Source organism: Micromys minutus (assembly GCF_963924665.1).
Source record: "Micromys minutus genome assembly, chromosome: 12".
NCBI classification, from domain to species: Eukaryota; Metazoa; Chordata; class Mammalia; order Rodentia; family Muridae; genus Micromys; species Micromys minutus.
The window spans coordinates 56,914,991-56,940,099 of record NC_137981.1 but is presented as its reverse complement, the minus strand read 5'-3'; the positions used below and the strand labels follow the sequence as shown (position 1 = coordinate 56,940,099).

The 25,109-nt window shown below is 43.4% G+C and overlaps 2 protein-coding genes and 1 pseudogene across 3 annotated transcripts; all 3 read left to right on the top strand.

Annotated features, from left to right (window-relative positions):
• Nucleotides 1-6,179: 6,179 nt before the first annotated feature.
• DEFB130B (defensin beta 130B) lies at nucleotides 6,180-9,253 on the top strand (the record flags this gene model as incomplete). Its single annotated transcript, XM_080926684.1, has 2 exons — nucleotides 6,180-6,237; nucleotides 9,072-9,253. 2 exons carry the CDS (start codon nucleotides 6,180-6,182, stop codon nucleotides 9,251-9,253), a joined length of 240 nt encoding a protein of 79 aa, XP_080782810.1.
• A 9,580-nt stretch (nucleotides 9,254-18,833) lies between these two features.
• Nucleotides 18,834-20,134, top strand: LOC308428216 (beta-defensin 43-like; the record flags this gene model as incomplete). Its single annotated transcript, XM_080926626.1, has 2 exons — nucleotides 18,834-18,891; nucleotides 19,983-20,134. 2 exons carry the CDS (start codon nucleotides 18,834-18,836, stop codon nucleotides 20,132-20,134), a joined length of 210 nt encoding a protein of 69 aa, XP_080782752.1.
• A 949-nt stretch (nucleotides 20,135-21,083) lies between these two features.
• LOC308427883 (centriolar and ciliogenesis-associated protein HYLS1-like) lies at nucleotides 21,084-21,973 on the top strand (annotated as a pseudogene). Its single transcript has one exon. The product of its transcript is annotated as a centriolar and ciliogenesis-associated protein HYLS1-like (transcript).
• Nucleotides 21,974-25,109: the final 3,136 nt, after the last annotated feature.

The window sequence follows — 25,109 nt, the reverse complement described above, 5'->3', positions numbered from 1 at the left end:
ATGTGGCTGGAGTTCAAGCAAAACTCAGAACCAGACACCTGAGCGTCCGGCCGGCAAGAACAAGGCTGCTTCTTGTCCATGTTGCTGGACCAGCCACACACCTTTAAAGATGCTGTTAGGTCTGATGTCCAGATGCTTCCGGACACTCTCCTTGAACACTCTTCCTTCTCCTCACACTAGTGTTTGAAAACATACATTAAAGTGTCTTCGCAAGCTCCAAATGTGCTTCAAATATTATTATTATTTACTCTATTTTATAGGTCTACTCATATATTCCACCATTTGTATCATAGGAATGTGTCTATTTCTTCTAAGTAATGTCTGCATGGGCCACGGTCGTTTTTTGCCGCTGTATTTGATTTTATTCATTGTTTGGACTGTTAAAAGAGTCAGCTTCTGGTTTCACTGGTTTTCTACTTTCCAACCCACAGACCCACATCTTTTCCTTTATTGTCTCCTCTATTTCTCTGCCTCAAGCATGGCTTCCTGATTTCCTTAGAGGCCTGTGCTTCCTCGTTGTCTAGCGTTTGAGGCTATGCACACCCCTCTTCTCATGGACTCAAATACGTTCTGGAAAAGTTATACTCTTTGGTTTCATTTATACTCCATTCAAAAAATTAATTTCCACTATAAAATTCTTTTTTGGTTATATCATTTAGAACATGTTTTGTTTTCAAATATCTGTTACACTCCTTCATTTCCTTCCCTACCCGTCACCCTCCATTTCTTTCCAGTTTAACTCCATGCAGACTAAAGAACATCCGTTGGTAAAGACAGTCTCAGGGAGTTCTCACCCTCGGATTGACCACATCAGAACGGGTCAGGGACACTTCATCACCCGGATATGAAGAAACCACACATCCTGTTCTTGGATTCTTGCTCTGTGTGTGGGTATCTTTCTGGGTTTCAGATTCAGCCTGTCCTTTTTTTTTTTTTTTTTTTTTTTTTTTTTTCTGCTTAAGCAGATTTTGAGATTGTAGATTGCTAAGGTTGGAAAATAGCTCGAATGTCTTCATATGCCGTGCTACATCCCTTAGCGAATCAGAGGACTCCTCAGCATGTTCAGGCTGAACCATCTCATCGGCCTCCAGAATTTCTAATCAATCTTAAAAATAATGAACTTCTTAGAATACAGCTAAATGCCTTTTAAACCAACTCTCACAATTAATTGTACCCACAGCTGTGACTAGGAAGCTCCTGATGCTTAGAATCAAGAGATCAGGCGCTACAGAGGTAGTGTTGGTGTTTAAAGAAGGCATTTTCCCTGCCTCTGCCCATACCTCAAGACACTAGCTGATCCAGAGATGTAGAACTCAATTCCAGGCCTCTTGCATGCGCTCTCTCTCTCTCTCTCTCTCTCTCTCTCTCTCTCTCTCTCTCTCTCTCTCTCTGTCTGTCTCTCTCTCACAGTGGCTTTTCAGTACTTCCACCAATGACAGAAGCCTTCAGAATAAATAACTACTCAGCACCTTCCTCAAAGCTAAGTTCCCAGCTCAGTGTCAGAAGCAAGTCTACAAGCCGTATTGATAAGCCACCCCAAGGTGAGCAAAGCACTGTGGAAGTTCAAACCAAGAACTGGGCACACAAAATCAATCATTATTAGTCTGATAATTCTGGGAATGGTTCCTAGCCAAATATCCAGCCACTTAGGAAGCCAGAAGGCTCCCACAGAGCCTAAGCCACTGTAACCTAATATAGAAAGAAGGCTGGATGATCATAAACTTTCTAATGTAGCCAAACCATGTTCCTATTCAACAAGGTTTCCTGATCAAAACTGTGCGTGTGACCACATCCTTGGTGAATCCAGTGGCCAGGAGCACAAAGATCCTTTAGTCTGCCCGTGCAGGTCCCTCTACAGAGCACTGTCATGAACATCCCTGATGAGGTAAAGAGGGACACTCATTGTCTGGACGAAGGCATCCCACTGATGTCAGCAAAGCCACCTTTCATCTTCACTGTCTCTGAGATGCCGGGCCAGGCCTTCCACCATGATGATCTCTGTCCTCAGCTTTACCACTTTCTTCTTTATGAGTCAAGTTCTACCAGGTAATGATAAGCTCTGCAGGTGCTTTGGTGAGAGGAGGGTGTCAGACGTGGGGAAACGATCCTCAAAGGCTAGCCACTGTCACCAGTGGCCCCGAAAAACGAGAAACCCACCTTTTCCCACCACAACTGTAGCTCAGAGAAAGTCAGGGGTGTTTCAAGGGTTTGCAACCCCCTTTCACCCCATTATAAGTGTGAATTTAATTGGACGAAGTTACTAGGCATTACTAGATCTGAAAAAATTTAAAACTGAGATAATTCTAGTAAATATCATCAGAACTCTGTTTACTCAGGAGAGAAGTTACTTATCTTGACCACTAGCTTAAGAGCTCTAGAGGTCCAGGCAGACAAACTGATGGGACTTGTGGCCTTGGGACCACATGTAGGACTGCAGCCTACAATGTCCCTAACCCATCACAGTAAAGTGTCTGCTTCCTTGGCCTCAACCCTGTGCCAGAAGGCTCTGGCTTCCCTCTTCCTTTTCAACACCCAGGCTGATAAAGAAGATCTGAGATGTAGGAACAAGAGCGGGTCTCTAGCATTTGGCATGAACCATATGACATGGCGCTTTGCTTGGAGTAACATATACAGGCTCCCGCCTGACAGAGAAAACAAATCAGGAAGTCCGAGAGAGGGTAAGTAGCAGCGTGCTTTACGGCAGAAGCGATCGTTCTCACCCACTTCGGTGCCTGCAGGACCTCCAGATGGGGCAGACTCAGAACTCGGCCTTTGTCCCAGTTACCTTGGCTGTGTGCTTTATTGATGAGAAATGTACAACAGAAACTGTCACTGGAGGTATGATTATCTTAGTAAATTGAATTTCCTTTCTACATACATGCAACTAAAGACTCCATACTGCTAACTAGTTCATACTGATTAATGCTGGGGCGGTGGGGGTGGTTTTTAACCCAATTCCAACACTGCTTTGGGAAAGGGAAAGGGAAAGACAAAAGTGAAAAGAAAATGGAGATTTAGAAAAGTGGTTTTCCTTCATAGATACTTCCCTGCTGGGAAGCAAATACATAAAGAATAAAATCACATGCTGACCTTTGATCCCCATAAAGTCATACATAACTCAGCTTTGGTTGTTACATGAGACCCTACCTCAAAATTTTTAATTAAAAAAAAACCTTGAATTTGGAAAAGCTGTGTGTGTGTGTGTGTGTGTGTGTGTGTGTGTGCGCGCGCGCCTATGTTCGTGTGCATGCGTGTGCTCGAGCTTGTGCACGTGCGCACGTGCTGGTTTGTGAGTTTATCATTTTGGTTAAGTTTGGGTTTTTTTGTTGTTGTTTTGTTTTTGTTTCTTGGAACATTAACAGGGTTTGTTGTAGCTCTTGATCTGGCTACTTAGCCAGGGATGTCACCGAGCTTCTGATCCTCCTGCCTCCATCTCTCAGATGCTGGGATTCCAACACGGACTTCCGAAGCCTGCAGTGCTCGGTCTCAAACCCTCATGCCTGCTATGGCTATATGTGCAGGCATCCCTGCTAGGCTACTGCGTAGTGTGTGTTCTTCCCATCCATGAGGTAAATTTCTGTCTGAACCACAAAGAGTTAAGTCAATTTAATGCAGTGGAGCAAAGACCACGCAGAGTAGATCTGACTCATACACACAAGGGGGGACAGCCTCTGTCTGCCACAACTAAACACTAGCGCAGAAGCAGGAACCCACCGAAGAGAATGGCGGGGAACGGAACAAGCCGGAGAGACAACGTTTTGTTTGTCTCTTCCCTTGTTCTGTTTTTGTCACACCCAGAAGCCAGGGCAACAAAGTGAAAATATATGAATGGATGACCCCAAACTAAAAAGCATCCTTCCCAGGAGAGGAAACAATCAGCAGAACCAAGGGACAAACTACTGAATGGGAGAAAATTTTGCGAATTATCACTTCCTCATTTATATGATGAGGAAGTGATAATCAGAATATATCGGGAACTCAATATACAGTGAGAAAAATCTAATTTTTCTTAAAAAGACAAGATTATTTGAATAGACCTTTCTCTAAAGAAAGTGCACAGTCAGGAATATACGGAGGAAAATTCTAAGTGCCCAGAGAACGCAAGTTCTGTCCATAATAAGATATCCTGTCACCCCATTTGGGTAGCTATTATCAAAAAGGAAAAAAAAATCACAAGAGCCAGTGAGACAGAGATGGGGAGGCACAGGGCCAGTGGGGACAGAGGTTGCTACAGTGAAGAAAAAGTGGTGGCTGCTCAGTTACCAACAGAACCTCAGAATCCGTTAATCACACAACTAGAAGGAAATGCAACGGGATTTTCAAGATCCATATCTACGCTCCAGTGTTTATTGGAACATGATTCATATTAGGAAGGAAACTGTTCATCTTTCGAGGGATGAAAAATGTGATATCCAGATCACAAATACAACAAAATAGCATCCAGTCATTTAAAATGGACAAAATTCTGCCATTGTCAGGAACATGGGTTGAGCGGGAGATGAACTGCAGTGTTCTGTGAACCAAGCACAGGAGACAAACAGCACATCACCATGTGCTTCTCCCCATGATGCAGACACTCCCCTAAACCGGCAGCTTACTCTAGCGAGCTCTCTCCTGAAACTTTGGAGAGGTGTCTGAGCCTCGTTTTCATGACAGCATGGGTAGAATCAGAACATACATGAAGTGAGATCACCCGGGCAGAGAAATGAAAACGCAGTGTGTCCTCACGTATTAGGGAGGCTTGAGGAGTCCGATAGTGAGAGGACAGGGGACTGGCCATCGGCTGGAGCAGGGATGGGTGACATGAGAACAGGAAGAAAGGTACCAAGACGCAGTACTAGTGAGGGAAAAAACACTAGTGAGGGAGAGAAACGTCAGCATGCAATGCTTCTAACGTGGTTTTTCTGATTTCTGAGAATGTCATACACATATTAAAACACAATATATTTTAATCCTGTTCACCACTCCTCCTCCCTCTAGCTTCTCTGTTCCCCTTCTCACCTATGCACAACCTTGTGTATCTTTTGTTGTTGTTGCAAGGCATGCCCATAGGCCAAATGGTGTTGAGAACATTGTAGGGTTTTCTGCTCTAATTTTAAGAAGGAAATGAATGTAGTGCTGTAAATCTGGCCAAGGACTCAGACTTGGAAAGCTCCTAGGTTCCAGTAGTAAACCTACTGCTATGATTTGATGAAGCCTCCAATATTGATTGTATCACTTTCTAAATGTTCATCTCTCTACCCATGGATTAGAGCAGCTTTCAGACCTAAACTCACAACTGGTCAAAGTGTGAAGAGTCACTAACTATAGAATGTCAGCCACAAATAAGACATCTGTATTACACACACACACACACACACACACACACACACACCACGATCAGGAAGCATTGAAGAAAAGAAGGAAAGATTCTAAGAGACAAAGGTCAGGGGACAGCAGGGCAAAACAATCTCTTCTGGACATGACAGTAGCTGCCCTCATGAATTCACAACATCACCAGATTAAGCCAGGTAACATGTCAGCACAAAGGGGCTCACAAGCACCCCACACTCAAGAAGCTATGGACAGTTGACAACTTCTGCAGGAGGAAGAGTTGGTTTTCTTCAAAGGCCTGGCCCTGGTAAGCAAACCATGCTCTAGTGAACAACCGCACCTCACAGGTGTACAAGGCAGCACAAAGGGAACCCAATGGGTTGTTAGAAAAAGGTGCACAATGTCTAATTATACAGTTCAAAACACTAGGGACCAAGTGCTTGACCACGTTTGAGGAGAGAGTTGCCAATTATCCTAAGTGGACCGTTGCATACGATGTACATGGAGCTGATCGCTACACTGCCCTCTACAAACGGGCGTGACATGCATGTAGAGAATTCAATCATGAATTGTGTTCCCCCAAAAGAGGGAGTTGACTGAAGGTGCTGACCGCTGTGGGACTGAGAACACAGGAAAGAGAAGGACACCATTAACCATAATGTAGAACCAGATGTAGTTCTCTATTATTAGGTTAATTTGTCACATAATTTAGAAACCCTAAAGTTTGGAAATACTCCCACAAAAGCAGTTTTACTTCTTTGCATGTTAAGCTTCACTGATCAGGAGGAATCACAGGCCCCAGAAACGAATAAAAGCTCCGCACTTCGCCAGCACTGACCACCGTCCACATTGCCGACCACTCAACCATGAGATCCCATTCCTTCCTGTCTGTCGTCTTCCTCATCGTGATGATGATGCCGAGAGGTAAGCTGGGAATAGCTTCAGGAGCAGGACTCCTTGGGAGGTCTACTGGGGTGCACCCCTGTGCTTTGTCCCTCACAACTCAGATGTCAGGACAGACATGAGTGCCCCAAAGTCTAACACCATCAGAACTGGCAAGGTCCAAATTCAGAAAGGAGTCAAGGACCCCCATCATCATAAAATGGGGACCAGGAATCCCACCATGGAGAGAAGAAGCCCAACTAGAGAAACAGAGGCAGAGAGGCCACTAGACGTAACACTCGAGTCCGCAGACTTTAAAAGACATTGGCTCCCACCAGCATCACCCTCCAAGAGAATGAAGATCAGTCCATATTGCTGAGGTACAGAGTCTATTGGTGACGTGGATGTAAGTGCCAGAAACAAGCAAAAGGCTCAGGAGCAGAGGAATTATGGGGAAAGTAAAGACAATGGGAGGCTTCAGTGAAGGATGTCAGTCATAAGGAAGCATGTGAAACTCTGGATTGCATCCCTGAGACCCACAGTTCATACGTCTGAATGTTAGAATCTCGAATCAAAGTACAAACCACAGCAGCCCTCTTCTGACTGTTCCGTGCAGATCCTGGGGAGAGCTTATAAAATCCTTTCCCCACTACATTTTGGAAGAAAGGGGGCTTGCTGGGTATACCTCAGGGAGCAGAGGACTGGATGGTAATGAAACCATCACTTGCTGGGTGCACACATCTCTCAAACTACCATCTGTCCTCACTGAGAGAGCCCTTTTTGGTTCATCTCTGAGATTCTTAAAAAAAAAAAAAAAAAGATTTATTTATTATATGTAAGTACACTGTAACTGTCTTCAGGGCATCAGATCCCATTACAGATGGTTGTGAGCCTCCACGTGGTTGCTGGGAATTGAACTCAGGACCTCTGGAAGAGCAGCCAGTGCTCTAACCACTGAGCCATCTCTCCAGCCCTACCCCCCCCCCCCATCTCCGAGATTCTTTTAAGCATGGGCTCCCACTTGTGAGTTTGAGTCTAGCTTATGAGCACCCTCATTATCTACCCGACACATAGTCGTGTCCTTGAAGAGGAGAGGATGGAAGCCTCTATTCACTTCTCAGATGGAGGCAGAGAGCTTGGATGTGGTGGACAGACTCGCAGGATCCTGTGATGTAAAATATGACAGTAATGTGAAGTTATGCCAGTGGCCATGCCTTTCACGTTAGATGACAGAAGCCATGCTTACAGAAAGACTATGATTTTACTAAGATCACCCACATGGCTGCAATTCTGAATCATGTTTCTCTTCCTCCAGGTCCTTGTTATTTCTACCAGTTCACACAGACATAAAAATGGTAACTGATTTCTGCCAGACTTTCACCTCAAGACCCTTTAACTAGGTATTGAGGAAACTACAGAGAATTTTTTTTCCATGTGTAACACCACTGAAGGACCAGGGGTGCTACTAAAGATGTGAAATAAAATAATGTGCTGTTTTACTTACACAGAGACCTAAAATAATCAAACTCAGAATAGATACTACAATGGTGGTTATCAGACTCGGGAGGTGGGAGGAAGAAGGACTGGAGTGTTCAATAGAAAAATTCAGTTAAACCATTTGATGAATAAGTTTTATAGATGAATTCTAAAACTTCAGGTCTATAGCTCTGAAAAATGTTAAGAGGCTGAGCCAAGTGGTAAGGCTTCTTATGATGGAGAGAGTAGTGAGAGACTGTTGAGGATGAGGAGAGTCAGCCTCCTGCAGAGCTCACAGGGAACTCAGAGAGAGGCCGGCTCTGCAAGTCAGGACCCCCAGCTCCTCCCAAACGGGTTACTCTGTTAGTGAGGACAGAGAGAACCAAAGCTCTGCAGGAGGAGAACACTTCACATGGCCAGGTCTCTTGTGAACCCAGGATGCGAAGATAGGAAAAGGCCAAAGATTCTTACTTTTACTGCATCTTTTTATTGTTTGAGAATTTAATGCACATACAAAATGTGTTTGGATCGAACCCACCACCTAATCCCTCTTTCCAGTCTTCTATCCCCCTACTTTTTTCCCTCTCTCCTAACATCCTGAGCTTTGTTTTTAAAACCACTGAGTCCACTTCTGCTCAGGACCATGAGCAGAAGCCTGTTGTCTCTGTAACACCCACTGTCATTCCCAGTGGAAGGGATGAACCTCCCTGGTGCTGGAGAGGCACTGACACGTAGCCTTAGCTACGTTCTCCCCAACAGTCAAATGAACCAAGAAAAACGTGTGGACGCACTTGAGGAATAGTTGCTGTTCTCAGAAGCCTCTCCAGGCATGTAGACACAAAGACATGGAGTATGGAGTAACTCAGTAAACACGTTTCTTACACAGTTCTGAAGGTGGGAGGGGACGTAGCTTGGAAGTAGCAGAGGAACTGATTTTCTAGAGTGAACATTGAGATGAGAACATCTGCCTCTGGTGAGGATGTTGAGAGCATGGGTTAAGTCCTGCTGTGAGAAGATGTATGGATGCTTCAGTCCAGGGTGATTCACTAGCGAGGAAACTGAGCAAGACATTGCTTGTCCACTGAAGTTCTAACATGTTTTCCATCACGGTAACAGTAAACACTTCCATGCATGTATTGCCAAGATGAGGACCACATCTCTGAAACCTCACAAGTTAGCACGCTCACCCCAAGGAGCCTCTAATCTCAAATGCTTAAACCCCCCCCCCCCCCCAGCAAAAAAAAAAAAGACACTATTTCTATGTGTTTGGTTTGATCTGTCTGTATAGGCAACATTGTATCTTCCATTCCAGAGCCATTTTTCTAGGGTTGTGGCTTTGTGCACATTTACAGGATCTTGAAAGTGAGTTAACATGTGTTGTCCAATTTCTTTCTGTGCAGGAAAGGCTGGCGTTATCCCAGGGGAAAAGCAGTGCATTTTGTTAAAAGGGGTGTGCAAAGAAATATCGTGCACATCCACAGATGACACTATTGGCGTATGTAACGACGAGAAGAAATGCTGTAGGAAATGGTGGGTGTTTGAGCCCTACCCAACGCCCGTTCCCAAAGGAAAGTCTCCTTAGAGGAAAGAACATGACAAGCCCTTCAAACTCCAGAAAACATGGACAAGCTTTGCAGAATTCTGCATACCTACCCTCACTTCCCTTGCCGGAAATAAATACCCCAAGTCTACACTTCCTGGTCGATGCAAGCCTTTTAAAAATCTTCCAGAAGTTAATAAAAAGAACTGAGGGAGGGAGGGGCAACTGCTTCAGGATGTACGGAACACCTCCGTTCAATGCCCTCCTTTACTATTTTCAAAACAGGGTGTGAGAAATTATTTGAGATTTATCATAGCAATACTTTCATCTCTAAATTTAATAATAATAATAATAATAATAATAACTGGAAGAAAATGTACAAGAAGAATTTTATACCCTAAAAATATTTAATCAAAATAAGCATCCAATTAAAAGATCAAAGTAAAACTTGAAACATGTTGAGTAATGAATAAGTACATACTGTGTGCACACGCTGGACATTTCATTTCATACGTACTGTGTGCATACACTGGACATTTCATTTCATACGTACTGTGTGCACACGCTGGACATTTCATTTCATACGTACTGTGTGCACACGCTGGACATTTCATTTCATACGTACTGTGTGCATACACTGGACATTTCATTTCATACGTACTGTGTGCATACACTGGACATTTCATTTCATACGTACTATGTGCTTGCCTACACTGGACATTTCTTCATTTCATTTCTTTCATTTGCTTCTGAAAGCACAGCAGTTTTCTGGGCTGAGAGTGAAGCTCAGAAACAGAGCACTTGACTAGCCCTGACTCAAAGCACTAAAAATAAATATGTTTACTAAGGTCACTTGGAACATATGGCCCCTACTCCCTCTCCCAAACACAGCCTCAAATGACATAATCCAAATGCCTAAAATCTAAAACAACTACATTTCTTTAAATGCGTACTGCTGTGATTGGTCAGTGTGTTCCTCTCTTTATGACAGTTTAAAACAATTGACAGGCACATAAAATTTATTAACAAAATCAGCCAAAAGATGTGATGAATCCTCACCATCAAGAGCCCAACCCCTTTTATCTTCCACAAGTAAAGATATACCAAAAAAATGACATGTCTCAACATTCTGTGCATACACACAATACTGAAACACAGGGACACCCTTTTATACTCTGGGCACAACTCTGGGCTGGTTGGCTTTGTCAACAAATCTAGTCCTATCTGAGAAGGATCTTGATTGAGAAAATAACCTCTGTAAAACTGGCCTGAAGGCAGCCTGTGGGGGCATTTTCTTGACTAATGACCGAGGTGGGAGGGTCCAGATCACTGTGGGTGGGGCCAGATCACTGTGGGTGGGGCCAGCCCTGGAAGAGTGTCCTGGGTTATATAAGAACACAGGCTGAGTTCGCCAGGAAGTAGTGTTCCTCCATTTGGTCTGCTCCAGTTCCTGCGCTGAGTTCCTACCCTAGCTTCCCTCAGACTAGACAAGCTGTAAACCGAAATAAACCCTCTCCTCCCCAGGTTGCTTCTGGGTATGGTGTTAAGCTAACTAAGACAAAAATCCATTCTGTTTGTTTCCAGATATGGACCCAAATTTGATTTTTTTTTAAAAAAAAATCAACCTATTGAACCAATAGCATCTTTTAGATGTGTCTTCTTACCTTATAGGTCATGTGATTATTTCTAAGTGAACATCTTTCTGGATTCTTCAGGCAAAAAGCTTTGCTTACTGAAATCTCTTGTAATCTCATCAGCTGGAGGGATGAGATACAGGCCAAGGAGAGATTATTGTTGTTGTTGTTGATGGTGGTGGTGGTGGTGGTGGGGTGTGTGTGTGTGTTGTGTACTCTAGTGTGTCTGGGTGCCTGCAGGGGCAAAAGAGAGCATCAGATTCCCTAAAGCTGACATTACAAGCAGTTGTGAGCTGCTTGATGTGGGTCTTGGGAATTAAACTTGAGTTCTTGGTGGAGGAAGAGCAAGAATTTTGAGCCACTGAGCTGCTCTCCAGCTCCTCCTTACCAAATGGCTGGAGAGAAATGAAAGTCTGAAACCAAAATTCAAAGAACGAATCTCTCTAAAGATATTCTAAAGCCCGAAGACACCAAGATCCAATGAATTAATGAATTAATGCCTGGAATGGAATTATTTCTCCCATACTGGAGTCCGGTGTCAATATCTGAGAACTTGAGCATTAGTTTCCTCATCACAAGGATCCTTCAGTGAGTTGAGAACCTTTCGTTCATTCGGTATGGAGTCTCCTGAGGTCTTCACATTTCCTCAGAGGGAAGGGTTAGATAGAAAATGGAAACTGACAAACCAGGAAAGCCCAGGAGATGACTCGTTTGGTAAAGTGCCCACCACACTAACACAAAGACCCAAGGATAGATCCCTAGAGCCTTGTTTAAAAGGCTAGCATGGAGCCATGTGAATGTAAACTCAGTCTTGGGATAGGAGGCGAACAGGAGTGTTCTTGAAGCTTATTGGCCACAGCCTAGTCAAACTGATATGCTTCCGTCTCAGTGAGAGACGTTCTCAAAACATAGATGTGGAGGGAGGGCAATGAAGGCAAGACCTCCACCCATGCCTGCACACACACAAGAGCCTACAACACACACACACACACACAAGACAATATAAAAAGAAACAGCAAGATCAAAAGGAGGCCAAATGGAATCTCCAGTGTTGTATGGTGCTTTGAAAGAAAATGGCCCTACAGGTCCAAAGGGAGGTGTGTATTTGGAGTAGATGTGCCTTTGTTGGAGGAGGTGCTTGAGTAGGTGGTGAGCTTTACGGTCTTAGAATCTCAAGGCATTTCATTTCTTGCTGCCTGCAGATCTGGATGTAGAAATCTCGGCTCATCCTCCAGCACCGTGTCTGCCTGCGTGCCACCTGGCTTCCCACCATGATGATAATGGACTGCACCTCCAAACCTATAAGCCAGCCCCAATTAAATCTTTGCCTGTATAAGAGTTGCCTTGGTCATGGCATCTCTTCACAGGCACAGAACAATAAGACAACATGGAGACCTGGAATGCTTCATAGAGTCATGACCAGGGGACTTCCCACAGCGGAAGAAAAGGGAGACAGCATAGACAGGATGTAGAGAGGACTGATTTCTCTAAAAACACAGAGATGGTCGATGTTTGGGGTCTTGTTTCAATTCCAGGTATGCAGTATGGGGCTGTTATGGTTTCTCTCGTGCTCTAGCAGGGGCATGATTTTGCCAGCTGAAACCAGTTTACATTTGGAACTCTGGGACTCTTGAGAGGGTTTAGACGTGTGAGCCTGAAGGGGGCCCTGCACGAGCAGTGGATGTTCCTGTGCTGCTGCTTGCTGGGTTTATTTCTGGTTATATATATCCTGACAAAGAAGATGAAATTTGCCCCAAGGAGCTCATTTCCCCTAATCATCAGGAAGTAGTCTAATGAGATTGATCTCTCTTTCCCCCTCTAACCCTCTTTCTCTTCTACCTAGTGTTGGAGGGTTGGAAGGGGTAGGGGTGGCATAAGAAGGTAGGAAAAAGAACCCAATAAAGTAGCCAAAAGTCGGGCTATCCCAAAGAGACTTCACCCCTTTGAAAAATCATCAATCCTATCTCCAGGAAAGCGCCACGCTCTTCACAGGCTGAATTAGAAGGCCTGGAATCCTCTGCTTCAGGAAAGGAACCTCCCGCTGTCTACACATCTGGATGTAGAGCTCTCAACTCCTTCTCCAGCACCATGTCTGCCTGCATGCTGCCACGCTTCTCACCATGATGATAATGGACTGAACCTCTCAAACTGTGAGCCAGCCCCAATTAAATGTTTATAAGAATTGCCTTGCCCCATCCCATACTCAGCTGAGACACCACAGCACTGTTTGTAGCAGTCATTGTGAGGAGCCATCTTCCTTGGTAATTTCAGTGTATGAGCATCTTTGGGATCCCATCATACTTGTCCCCAAATCTGTCCCCATAAACTTTTATAGACCCACAAAGCAGAACCCAAGACACATAGTGCCCTACAACACAGTGGCAGGTGTTCAGCACAGTGGAATGTTGTGTTTCCCCCAAGCCTTAGGAACCAAGAGGCTTGACCCCTGTGTTCGGAGACTGAGCTCCTTCCCCACCCCGTTGCCCACTGCTGCCTTCCAGTGCCAACACCTTTTGAGAGTGCGCCTTCCTTACCCAACAGTAAGAAGCATAGAGACACTGAGGTCAAGGGCTAGAAAGAGACATCCCAAGCAAGTAGAGAAAAAGATGTAAGCAGATGTAACTACACTCAGTCAGCTAAAACAAATTTTAAGTCCAAACTGAGAGGGAGGAGGATAGGAGAAGAAGGGATAAATAGATCAATTCAATAAGAGGAGACAACAATTATCTATACATGCCCTACCAGAGTACCCAAAGTAAACATAATCATTGTTAGGTCTTATGGTAATAAGTGTTCATTGTTAACTTGACACAATCTGGAATGTGCCGGAAGATGAGTCCTGTGTATCCTGGGTGTGGTGTCTAACCTTCCTCAGAACTGAAACATCTCATCCTGGACAGAAAAGGGCGCCACATAAAGACACACAACTCTTACCTTACCTGTAAGACTCGGGGAGCTCAGAAAGTCACAAGATCTACGAGGCTCCTAAGCACTAAGCGATTATTGGGGTAGAGGAGATTCCTCAATGGAGCTGCCTGCATGTTGGTCGAGGAGCCTCTGGATCATGAGTCCTCTGCAATTACGTGCCCGCCCAAGGTCACCTGATATGGCCTTAAGGTATTAACTCAGGCTTAGGTTGGAGAGGCCACAGCACAACTAGGACTGTGACAATTTTACTGAGAGCAACCAGACTTTACACACCTTTATCAGAAACAATTGCAATTGCCAAAATCAATACAGTTGTAGTTGCCAGGGAGAGTGCTTGCAAGCTAATTAGGGCACACAGGGTTAATGTCTAAGACCAACTGTCCTCTAAGTCCCCATGCTTCCTCGACTTCTGAGGAAACATAAAGAAACACAAAGAGGCCTGAATTTTCACTGTCTGAGGGAGAGCACATTGTGCCCCAGGAGTCCTGGACTGTCACCTGAAAAACCTATGAACCTGTGAACATGTGTCCAGAGGCAGCTAAGCCACACCAACTCTATGGTTTCCTGAACTCAAACCTGCTGGGCGGGCGCGTGTGCTGCATTTTCATTTGAATCATCAGTGTTCTTATGAGCAGACCCCCACTCACGCTGTTGTAAGCAACTCCCAATAAATTCATTGGTTCACCAAGCAAAAACGGAGGGAATTCTTGTTGGTCTAATACCCATGCTCTATCTGAGTGACTAGACATTTACTCACACACCATGTGACCCGAGCCCAGTGCACACTAAGCTCTGCTTTCCTCCCTCATATAAGTGAAGTGTATCTTCTATACCAGGATCCATATGGTAAGAAATTTGATGGACATATGCAGAAATACATATTATAAATCCCAGTGTGGGGTTTCTACTCTCCTTAGACCATTAATGTTACCAGATAAAAGACACACTGCCTTTATATGTTTATATATGCCTTAGGCAGCACAATAGCTGGGCAACTGCCTATCCTCCATGTTGTTAGACTCAATCTTCCTATCGATAACTCTATTATTACTACTATGTTTGATTTGGGTTGCTCTTAGCTCCAATTAGGCAGCTCTATGGGCCACATTCTCTTGGCCCTTAGCCCATGGTAGCTCTTTTTTCTCTTCTCCTTGTATATTCTTCTCCTATTTCATGATGGCTTCTCTCTTTTTCCTTCTCCCTCCAAGTCCAAGAAACCTCAACCCCACCTATGTCTGGTCTGCCCAGCTATTAGCTTTTGGCATCTTTATTTACCAGTCAGAATTAACTTGGATCCCAGGAGCTAAGTGTCAGACTTCAGGTCTTGTAGACCGGCGCTTAGCATTACAATAGATGGTAAAAGATAAACCCTCAACAGAAATATAGCAAAAACCCTCCTGAGTAACTTTATAGCATTAAATAGTGAAAGTGTAAACATAAAGCAAGAACAAATAAAAGATACCGTGGAATATCCATGAAGCCTATTCTGTAGCAGTATGTTCATACTATTCTGAAAGGAGGCTGGACATGCTCCAAGTATATGTGCGCCTCAGAAAGGTTGCAGTGGAACATAATTAGTATAACTGGTGTGCACTGTTTGCTATGGCAGCACATATACTAAAATTGGACTTGTGCAGAGATTAGCTCCTGTATAATCAATGTGCAGTGGTCACCGTAATTTCAAAGTGTTATACAGAAAGTAATGGAATAGGGCAATGTTCAGAACAAAATTAAAAACTGGAGATAGATCTGTCTTAGCTGCCATTCTATCACTGTGGCGAAACATCAGGACCAAGACAACTTGTAAAAGGAAACATTCAATTAGAGGTTTGCATGTGGCTTCAGAGTGTTTGTGGCCATCATAGCAGGAAGCATCGTGGCAGGTAGGCAGGAATGGTGCTGGGACTGTAGCTGAAAGTTCACTTCTTATCCACAGGAGGCAGGCAGAGAGAGAGAGAGAGAGAGAGAGAGAGAGAGAGAGAGAGAGAGAGAGAGAGAGAGAGAGAGAGAGAGAGAGGAGAGAAAGGGAGGGAGGGAAGGAGAAATGAACAAGACTGGGCCAGTGGGCCAGCCTGGTGTGTCATACACACCCCCAGTGACATATCCCTTCCAGCAAGACCACACCTCCTAATCCTTTCCAAACAGTTCCACTAACTGAGACCAGGTATTTAAACATGTTGACCTATGGAGGCCATTCTCATTCAAACCACCACAAGATCCTGAGAGGAAAAAAATGGGACCAAAAAAAATCCAAAATAGTAATGACTTTTTAGTTTAGAGTGACATAATATATGTATTATTATGTTAACAACTGTATTGTTTTCCTGGTTTTCAAATAAAAACATACTATTTAAAGGAGGTGAGGAGGGGAACAGGGACGGGGATCAGGTGTGGGGAAAAGGGGGTTGGGAGAGGTCTAGAAGAAAGTAAAATTGGTGGTGGGGGGCATCTCTGGGTTGGGGAGGCTCCCTGAAGTCTAGGGGGTTAACCCTAGCTGAGACTCCTAGCAGTAGGAATATGGAGACAGAAGCGGCCACTCCCTGTAGCCAGGCATGGCTTCCAGTGAAGAAACGGGAGCATCCATAAAGCCTTTCACCTAAAATTTGTTCTACCTACAAGGTTCACAGGCAAGAAGATGGAGCAGAGACTGAAGGAAAGGCCGACTGATGACTGGCTCAACTGAAGACCCATCCCTGACACTATTAATGATGCTCCGCTATGCTTGCAGACAGGAGCCTAGCACAGCTGCCTCCTGAGAGACTTCATCCAGCAGCAGATAGAAACAGATGCACAGACCCACAGCCAAACTTTAGATAAAGCTCTGGGGAGTCTTGTGGAGGAGTTGGGGAAGGACTGAGGAAGCTGGAAGGGTCAGGGATACCACAAGACCTACAGTTTCAACTAACCTGGGCCCATGGGTGCTCAGAGACTAAATCACCAACCAAAGAGCATGCAGGAACTGGATCTAGTGTCCCCCCACCCGCCACATTTGTGGCAGACGTGCAGCTTGGTCTTTATGTGGGTTGCCTGCCATTGGGTCCCCTTCCCCTAGCTGACCGCCTTGCTGGGCCTCAGTAGGAGAGGATGTCCTCAGTCTTGCTGTTACTTGATGTCCCAGGATGGGAGGTATCAAGGGGGTTCCCCTTCACTGAGGGGGAGAGGGATGATGGGTGAGGGATTTGTAGGGTGGGACTGGCAGTAGAGGAGGGAGGGCTGCAACCCAGATGTATAGTGAATAAATAAATTAATGGAATAAAACAAGTGAGAAAGATAATATGGAGTAGGTGAGGTGTGCTGACACATTCCTTTAACCCCAGCTCTGAGGAGGCAGGAGCAGGTGAATCCCTGTGAGGTGAGTTCCAAGCCAGTCAGGACTACATAGTGAAACCGTGTCTCAGAAGTAAACAGTGTTTACTTTGAGGCACAAGTTTACATATGCATGTCTGTTTATACATATATGAGTTACTTGTAATTTTTTAGTTACAAGTAATTTAACAGAGTGCTCAGTGCGAAGGCAAGAAGAGCTATTGAAATTCATAGGGTGAGAAGTGAAAACATTAACCCAGAGAACATAGCTATTTACTTCCCCCGCCCAAAAAAGCAAAGTGTGGGGGGGGGGCTTTGTATCAGGGGGAATGAAAATGAGAAAAGAGAAATAATTTTATGTTTTCTTTTTTAAATGTGAGGTTTTAGGGTATTTAAAGTGGGACTACTTAGTTCTAGATGAAGAAACACCTACATTTAGAAAGATCACATCTGAAAGAAGCTGATGTGAACTTTTCCATACTGTTGATTAGAAGGCGGGGGTGTTAATTATGTATTGCCCAACCAATGCCTTTCTGGCAAGCTACGCTCAATAAAACCCATTGCTAAGCCAAGTTTACCATCTGATAGTAAGTTTTCTTCTTCCCCCTTCTGCTACTGCAGCATGTGCCCAGTGGTGATGTCTCTTTGACCCTTGAGAAAAGGCACTGGCAGCTCTGGCTCAGAGGCCCCGGGTGATATGAAAATGCCCTGGCGTTCACCAGCCTATACCCCGAGCAGAACAGAACTTGTCCTTTGATGTCCCTGATGGCAGGTGGCAGCTGGGCATCACACAGTGTCCCTGAGCATCCAGGCAGTACGCCTCGTTCCAGGTCTACCACGCAGGGAAACACAGCAATTGAAAATGTCTCAAAGTCACTAAAAATCTCTGCTATAGTGCTCCATAAAGGGCTTCTATTGCTCCTCATAACTTTTTATCGCTTTGCCAACGTAAACTGTGTTTTGCAAAACCAAGGGTTTGTGGATAGGAGATGACAATCGGTAAATGCTGGGCTCCTGATCAGAGATGGTAAAAACCCAAGCCAGAATGCCCTGAGTGGATGCAATTATCAAGTAGCACATACCCCCCAAGGACCACCACATAGGTCAGCCTTTGAGCTTCGAGGACGCTGGGAAAGAGGGAGTCCAGGTGTCTCTGTTTTAGTAACTTAGAGGGAGGACCGAACCCAGGCTTAGAGAAAGACATGGCATATTCCTTTTCTTCATGTGTCCTTGTAGTCTAGAATGTGTGCATCCTTTTTCAGGACCTCCAGTCATGTTCCCAGCTCTGTTCACACATTGTCCTGATGGTGGTGTCTCCAAAGTCTCAACATTTTTGATGAACCTGCAGAGAAAACATAACTACATGTTTCATCCACTGAAATCCCCAAATGGGAGGAGCACCCTAGCAAGCATTGGCAGAAAAAGAAATTCTCATTTTAGTGATGGAAGTTCCCAACTTGGATGAGTCCATCTGGAAAGCTATGAAGATCGTGGGGCTGGAGAGACAGCTTAACAGTTGAGCGTTTAAGTTCAGTTCCCAGCTCCACCTCAGATTGTTCGCAAGTGCCCAAAGTGAGTGATGGTCATGCCTGTTGCGTGCTGTCTCCTGGTACAAAGCCTCATTGGAACACAGAAATGTTCTTGCTGTTGAAAGGTTCAATAACCATGCGGCAACGTACCACTCCTGAGCCAACAGCACAGAGAGGTTTCTCCTCATTCCGGCCTCCAGGTCTCACCAGGCTCCCTCTTCTGCAATGAGGATCTGGCTCTCAATCCTGGGGGTCCTCACCTTGCTATCCACACTCCCTCTGGGTAAGACAAAGGCTTTTCATCCCAGGGATATGAAAGTAGAGATGTAGGAAACACAAGGTATGTACGAAGTTTGAGGAGCAGAGGAAAAGAAACTGGGCAATTAGAAGAAGGTGGGAGAAGAAAGACAGGGCACATCCTCTGCCATTGTCCTGGGTCACAGGATGCTGACAACCATAGGCAAAGGCTTGTGTTATGTGTTTCTTTAAAGTTGGCTGAAACTCATGGTTTTACTTAATCTGTGTGGAAATTCTATAAGGTAGGTCAGCTCTACCCAAATTCATTTTAATGTTTATTAGCATATATTAATTATATATAATAATGGGTTTCGTTGTGACATTTCCATACATGTACATGACATATTTTGGCTAAATTCTATTCCTCATCTTGCCCCATCTCCTTCAAAGCTAGTATCCTCTCCTTTTGTTTGAGGGGGTTGTTTTTTGTTTTCTTTGTTTGCTATGGTGGTTACCTTGGGTTTGGGTTTTTAGTTTTGTTTTAGATGATAATTAAATCATTTCCCCTTCCTATTTCTCTCTCAAACCCTCTCAAAAACCCCTCCTTGTTCTCTTTCAAATTCATAGTTTCTTTTTTATAATTAATTGTTATTGCATGCATATTAGGAATATGTACACACACACACACACACGCGTGAACACACACATTTTTTATTAATTATTTATTCACTTTATATTCCGATGGCAGCCCCCTCCCTCCTCTTCTCCTAGTCCCGCCCTTACAAGCCCCTCCTCTCATCACCTCCTCTCCTTCTCCTCAGAAAAAGGGAGGCCTCTCATTTGTACCAACTAGCCTAAGACATCAAGTCACAGCAGGACTAAGTGTATCCTCTCCCACCGAAGCCAGACAAGGCAGCCCAGCTAGGGGAAGGGCATCCAAAAGCAGGCAGCAGTCAGGGACAGCCTCTGCTCCAGTTGTTAGAGGACCCATGTGAATACCAACCTGCTATACACAAATTTTTAAAGTAGTAAAAATGAATCCTTTAAAAAAAAAAAAAAACCACCCCACCCACCTCCACAAAAAAATAATAACAAAAAAGCATTACAATGAAATGTACTTGTCTTCTCTTCTCAAAGCCAGAGGCTTCCTTGAGAATCAGGGGTGTTCTTCAAAGTCCCGACGCTGCAGGATGAAATGCTATACTAACGAATATGCCATTAGATACTGCGAGGACTGGACCATCTGCTGTCGGTTGAAGAAGGAGGCCAAGAAGAAGAAGATGTGGTGATGTGCTGAGCTCCCTCCTCTTAGATTCCAGGGAAAGGCACCGGAAGTGTAGAAAAGTTCCTTGTCAACCCACACACAAATGGTGTGATGAGCCAAAGGGATTTCATGCGTAGATGGTCACATGCACACAAATACACGCCTTAGCACACCGTGAATCCGTTTGCATGCATATAGCTCTCAGCAGATTGTGTTTTTAACTCTAGACTCCATATATGTAAGGTTGGCCTTGGTAGTGCTAAATCAAATCAGTGGGCAATTTAAAGGAGGAAGAGAAATGAAAGACTACTGGGAAGAAGGAGAAGAGGAAAGGTAAAGAATCCAACCAACACGTATCAAACACGTGCGTAAAATTGTCAATGGATACATCTTATTTTAAAATATAAAAGAAAAAATTCTGGTCTTGGGTAAATTATCACCACTTAAATGTTCTTATCTGTCGGATGAGTTTGAACAGTACCCGAAATGAGAAATCATGGCAGATACATAGATTAAAATGTGTTACCTGATTGTTCTGTGCTTGTATACGTCGTTTTGGCTGCAAAGGTTTTTGTTGAGGAGTCCGATGTTATATAAGACCTGAGTAAGAGTAGGGACCTCTCTCTCCTCCAGTTTTCAATGTTTTAACTATAATATGTCGTATGTGGAGTGTGGAGCTGTTGTGCGCCTGTGCAGATGGGAAGCACCGCTCCTCAGTGAGCCGGAACCATGGAAGACCCTGGCTGGTGAGGATCACGGAGCCCAGGCGGTGCCCCTTTCCTGGGACAGGGTGCAGCTCCTTCCCTCAGCTGTTGTGCGTGGATTCGTGTTTTCTTTCCTGCCAGGCGTTCACGGTCTCCTTTTGCTTAACTCAAATACAGCCAGTCAATGCAAACCAAAATAAGGTGGCGCATTAGAAGCTATCTAATTGATGATGATTGGCTTTCCCACTGGGAGTAGAACCTGAGGAAGCAATGGAGAAACTGAGAGAACCTGGTGGACAAAAATGGGCCAATGTGGACCCAGAAGAACGAATGTCTGCTGCCGCCACAGCGTTCACACATATCTGTGCAGGGCGGGGTGAAGGAAATTCAAAGGGAGAGCCCAGGCTGGCCAGTACGGTCCCTACAGCAGCAGGAAGGAGACCCGCTCTTCCCATGCATCTGCCTCCCACATGCCGGAAGCCCTGCCTCCTCATCAACAGTTTCAGAGACTTCGCAAAAAGGCAGAAAACAGTGATGAAGAGGAAGGTGCTGCTCAGAAAGCCAGACGGGGACCGGCCGGTGACAGATGAGTCTGTTATCGGCGAATCTGAATCTGGTACAGAAAGTGATTTGGATCTCTGGGACTTGAGACACGGGCTGACGAACTTGCAGTTCCAAGAAGGCACAGAATGCCCAGCTCGCCCATCACAAAAATTTAACCGACCATGTGAACACCAAGGAATTTCACAAAGAATATCTGCTCATCTGCTATCTACAAAGAGAAGAAATGGGCCCTCCTGTCTATGAACAAGACTTGATCATTGCCAGCAGACCCAGGTCCTTTATTACCCCCGGACTGGATCAGTTAAGCCAAAACCGGGGCAAGATAGACAGAGTAGCCAGATATTTTGAGTACAAATGGAACTGGGACTCAGTGCGGTTTCCTGGTGAAGATCATAGAAAGGAGTTACGCTGGAGTGTCCGAGGGCAAATGCTTTCCCAAACAGAGCCTCAGTCCAAGCCTCAACATGTGCATGTTCCAAACAATTACCTAGTACCAACTGAGAAGAAAAGATCTGCCCTTCGTTGGGGTGTCCGTTGTGACCTTGCAAATGGTGTTATGCCCAAGAAGCTTCCCCTTCCCTCTTTCTCCTTCTTAAGTCACTTTTTAAAAACCTGTCTCTACTACCAAAGGATTTAAGATAACCTAGTTCTCTATCTCTCCTTTAAATATAACTGCCTTGAAAAGCAGATAGAATGCAGAATAAGGATGCCACTGGTTCTTCCTATGTGGTTGGTATGTCACACAGATATACACATAGATATACACACAGATATACACACAGATATACACACACATATACACACAGATATACACACAGATATACTCATAGATATACACACAGATATACACATAGATATACACACAGATATACACACATATACACACAGATATACACACAGATATACACATAGATATACTCATAGATGTACTCATAGATATACTCACAGATATACACACAGATATACTCATAGATATACTCATAGATATACACACAGATATACACACAGATATACACACAGATGTACACACAGATATACACACAGATAAACACACAGATAAACACACAGATATACGCACAGATATACATACAGATATACACACATATAAACACACAGATATATATATAGATAAACACACAGATATACACACAGATATACTCATAGATATACACACAGATATACACATAGATATACACACAGATATACACACACATATACACACAGATATACTCATAGATGTACTCATAGATATACTCACAGATATACACACAGATATACTCATAGATATACACACAGATATACACATAGATATACACACAGATATACACACACATATACACACAGATATACACATAGATATACTCATAGATGTACTCATAGATATACTCACAGATATACACACAGATATACTCATAGATATACTCATAGATATACACACAGATATACACACAGATATACACACAGATGTACACACAGATATACACACAGATAAACACACAGATATACACACAGATATACACACAGATATACACACAGATATACACACATATAAACACACAGATATATATACAGATAAACACACAGATATACACACAGATATAAACACAGATATACACATAGATATACACACAGATATACACACAGATATACACACAGATATACTCATAGATATACTCATAGATATACACACAGATATACACACATATAAACACACAGATATATATATATACAGATAAACCCACAGATATACACACAGATATAAACAAAGATATACACATAGATATACACACAGATATACACACAAATATACACACAGATATACACACAGATATACACATAGACACTTGAATTCCAGATTGTCATTCTCAAATACAGCAATTGTGTTGGGAGGAAACTACTGAAATCTGGGTTTGGTCAAAGTAGTAAGTGCCATTTTGAAAGTACTTGTAAATTGTGGGGCTTTTTGTTTGTTTGTTTGTTGTTTTTTGTTTTGTATTAAGCTCATCTATTAAAGAATTTTGGCTTACAAAGAAAGAGATCTTCAGACCAATTTTTCTCATGAACATTGATGCAAAAATACTCAATAAAATTCTTGCAAACCAAATCCAAGAACGCATCAAACCAATCATTCACCATGATCAAGTAGGCTTCATCCCAGGGATGCAGGGATGGTTCAATATGTGGAAATCCATCAACATAAGCCACCATATAAACAAACCCAAAGAAAGAAAACCACATTCTCATCTCATTAGATGCTGATAAAGCATTTGACAAAATCCAACACCCCTTCATGTTAAGAGTCTTGGAAAGATCAGGAATTCAAGGCACATACTTAAACATAATCAAAGCAATATACAGTAAACCAGTAGCCAACATCAAACTAAATGGTGAGAAACTCGAAGCAATCCCACTAAAATCAGGGCCTAGACAGGCTGCCCACTCTTCCCCTACCTATTCAGTATAGTACTGGAAGTCCTAGCCAGAGCAATTAGACAGCAAAAGGAAGTCAAAGGGATACAAATTGAAAAGAAAGAAGTCAAAATATCACTATTTGCAAATGATATGATAGTATACTTAAGTGACCCCAAAAATTTCACCAGAGAACTTCTAAAGCTGATAAACAACTTCAGCAAAGTGGCTGGATATAAAATTAACTCAGAAATCAGTAGCCTTCCTCTACTCAAATGATAAATGGGTTGAAAAAGAAATTAGGGAATAGACACCTTTCACAATAGTCACAAATAATATAAAATACCTTGGTGTGACCCTAATCAAGCAAGTGAAAGATCTGTATGAAAAGAACTTCAAGTCTCTGAAGAAGGAGATTGAAGAAGATCTCAGAAGACAAAAAGATCTTCCATACTCATGGATTGGAAGGATAACAGAGTAAAAACTGGCTGTCTTGCCAAAAGCAATCTACAGATTCAGTACAATCCCCATCAAAATTTCAACTCAATTCTTCATAGAGTTAGAAAGAGCAATTTGCAAATTCACTTGGAATAACAAAAAATCCAGGATAGCAAAAATTATTCTCAACAATAAAAGAAATTCCAGGGGAATCACCATATGTGACCTCAAGCGGTATTACAGATCAATCCTGATTTAAAAAAAAATAAAGCATGGTATTGGTACGGAGAAAGGCAGGTAGATCAATGGAACAGAATTGAAGATCCAGAAATGAACCCACACACCTATGATCACTTGATCTTTGACAAAGGAGCTAAAAACATTCGATGGGAAAAGGACAGCATCTTTAACAAATGGTGCTGCATCAACTGGCAGTCAGCATGCAGACAAATGCAAACTGATCCATTCTTATCTCCTTGTACAAAGCTCAAATCCAAGTGGATCAAAGATCTTCACATAAAACCAGGTACACTGAAACTAATAGAAGAGAAAGTAGGGAAGAACTTAGAACACATAGACACAGGGGAACATTTCCTGAACAGAATACCGGTGGCTTATGCTCTAAGATCTAGAATCGATAAATGAGACCTCATGAAATTGCAAAGCTTCTGTAAGGCTAAGGACACTGTCAAGAGGACGAAATGTCAACCAACAGATTGGGAAAGATCTTTACCAATCCTACATCGGATAGAGGGCTAATATCTAATATATACAGAGAACTCAAGAAGTTAACTCCAGAGAATCAAATAACCCTATTAAAACTGGGGTACAGAGCTAAACAAAGAATTCTCAACTGAGGAATGCCAAATGGCTGAGAAGCACCTA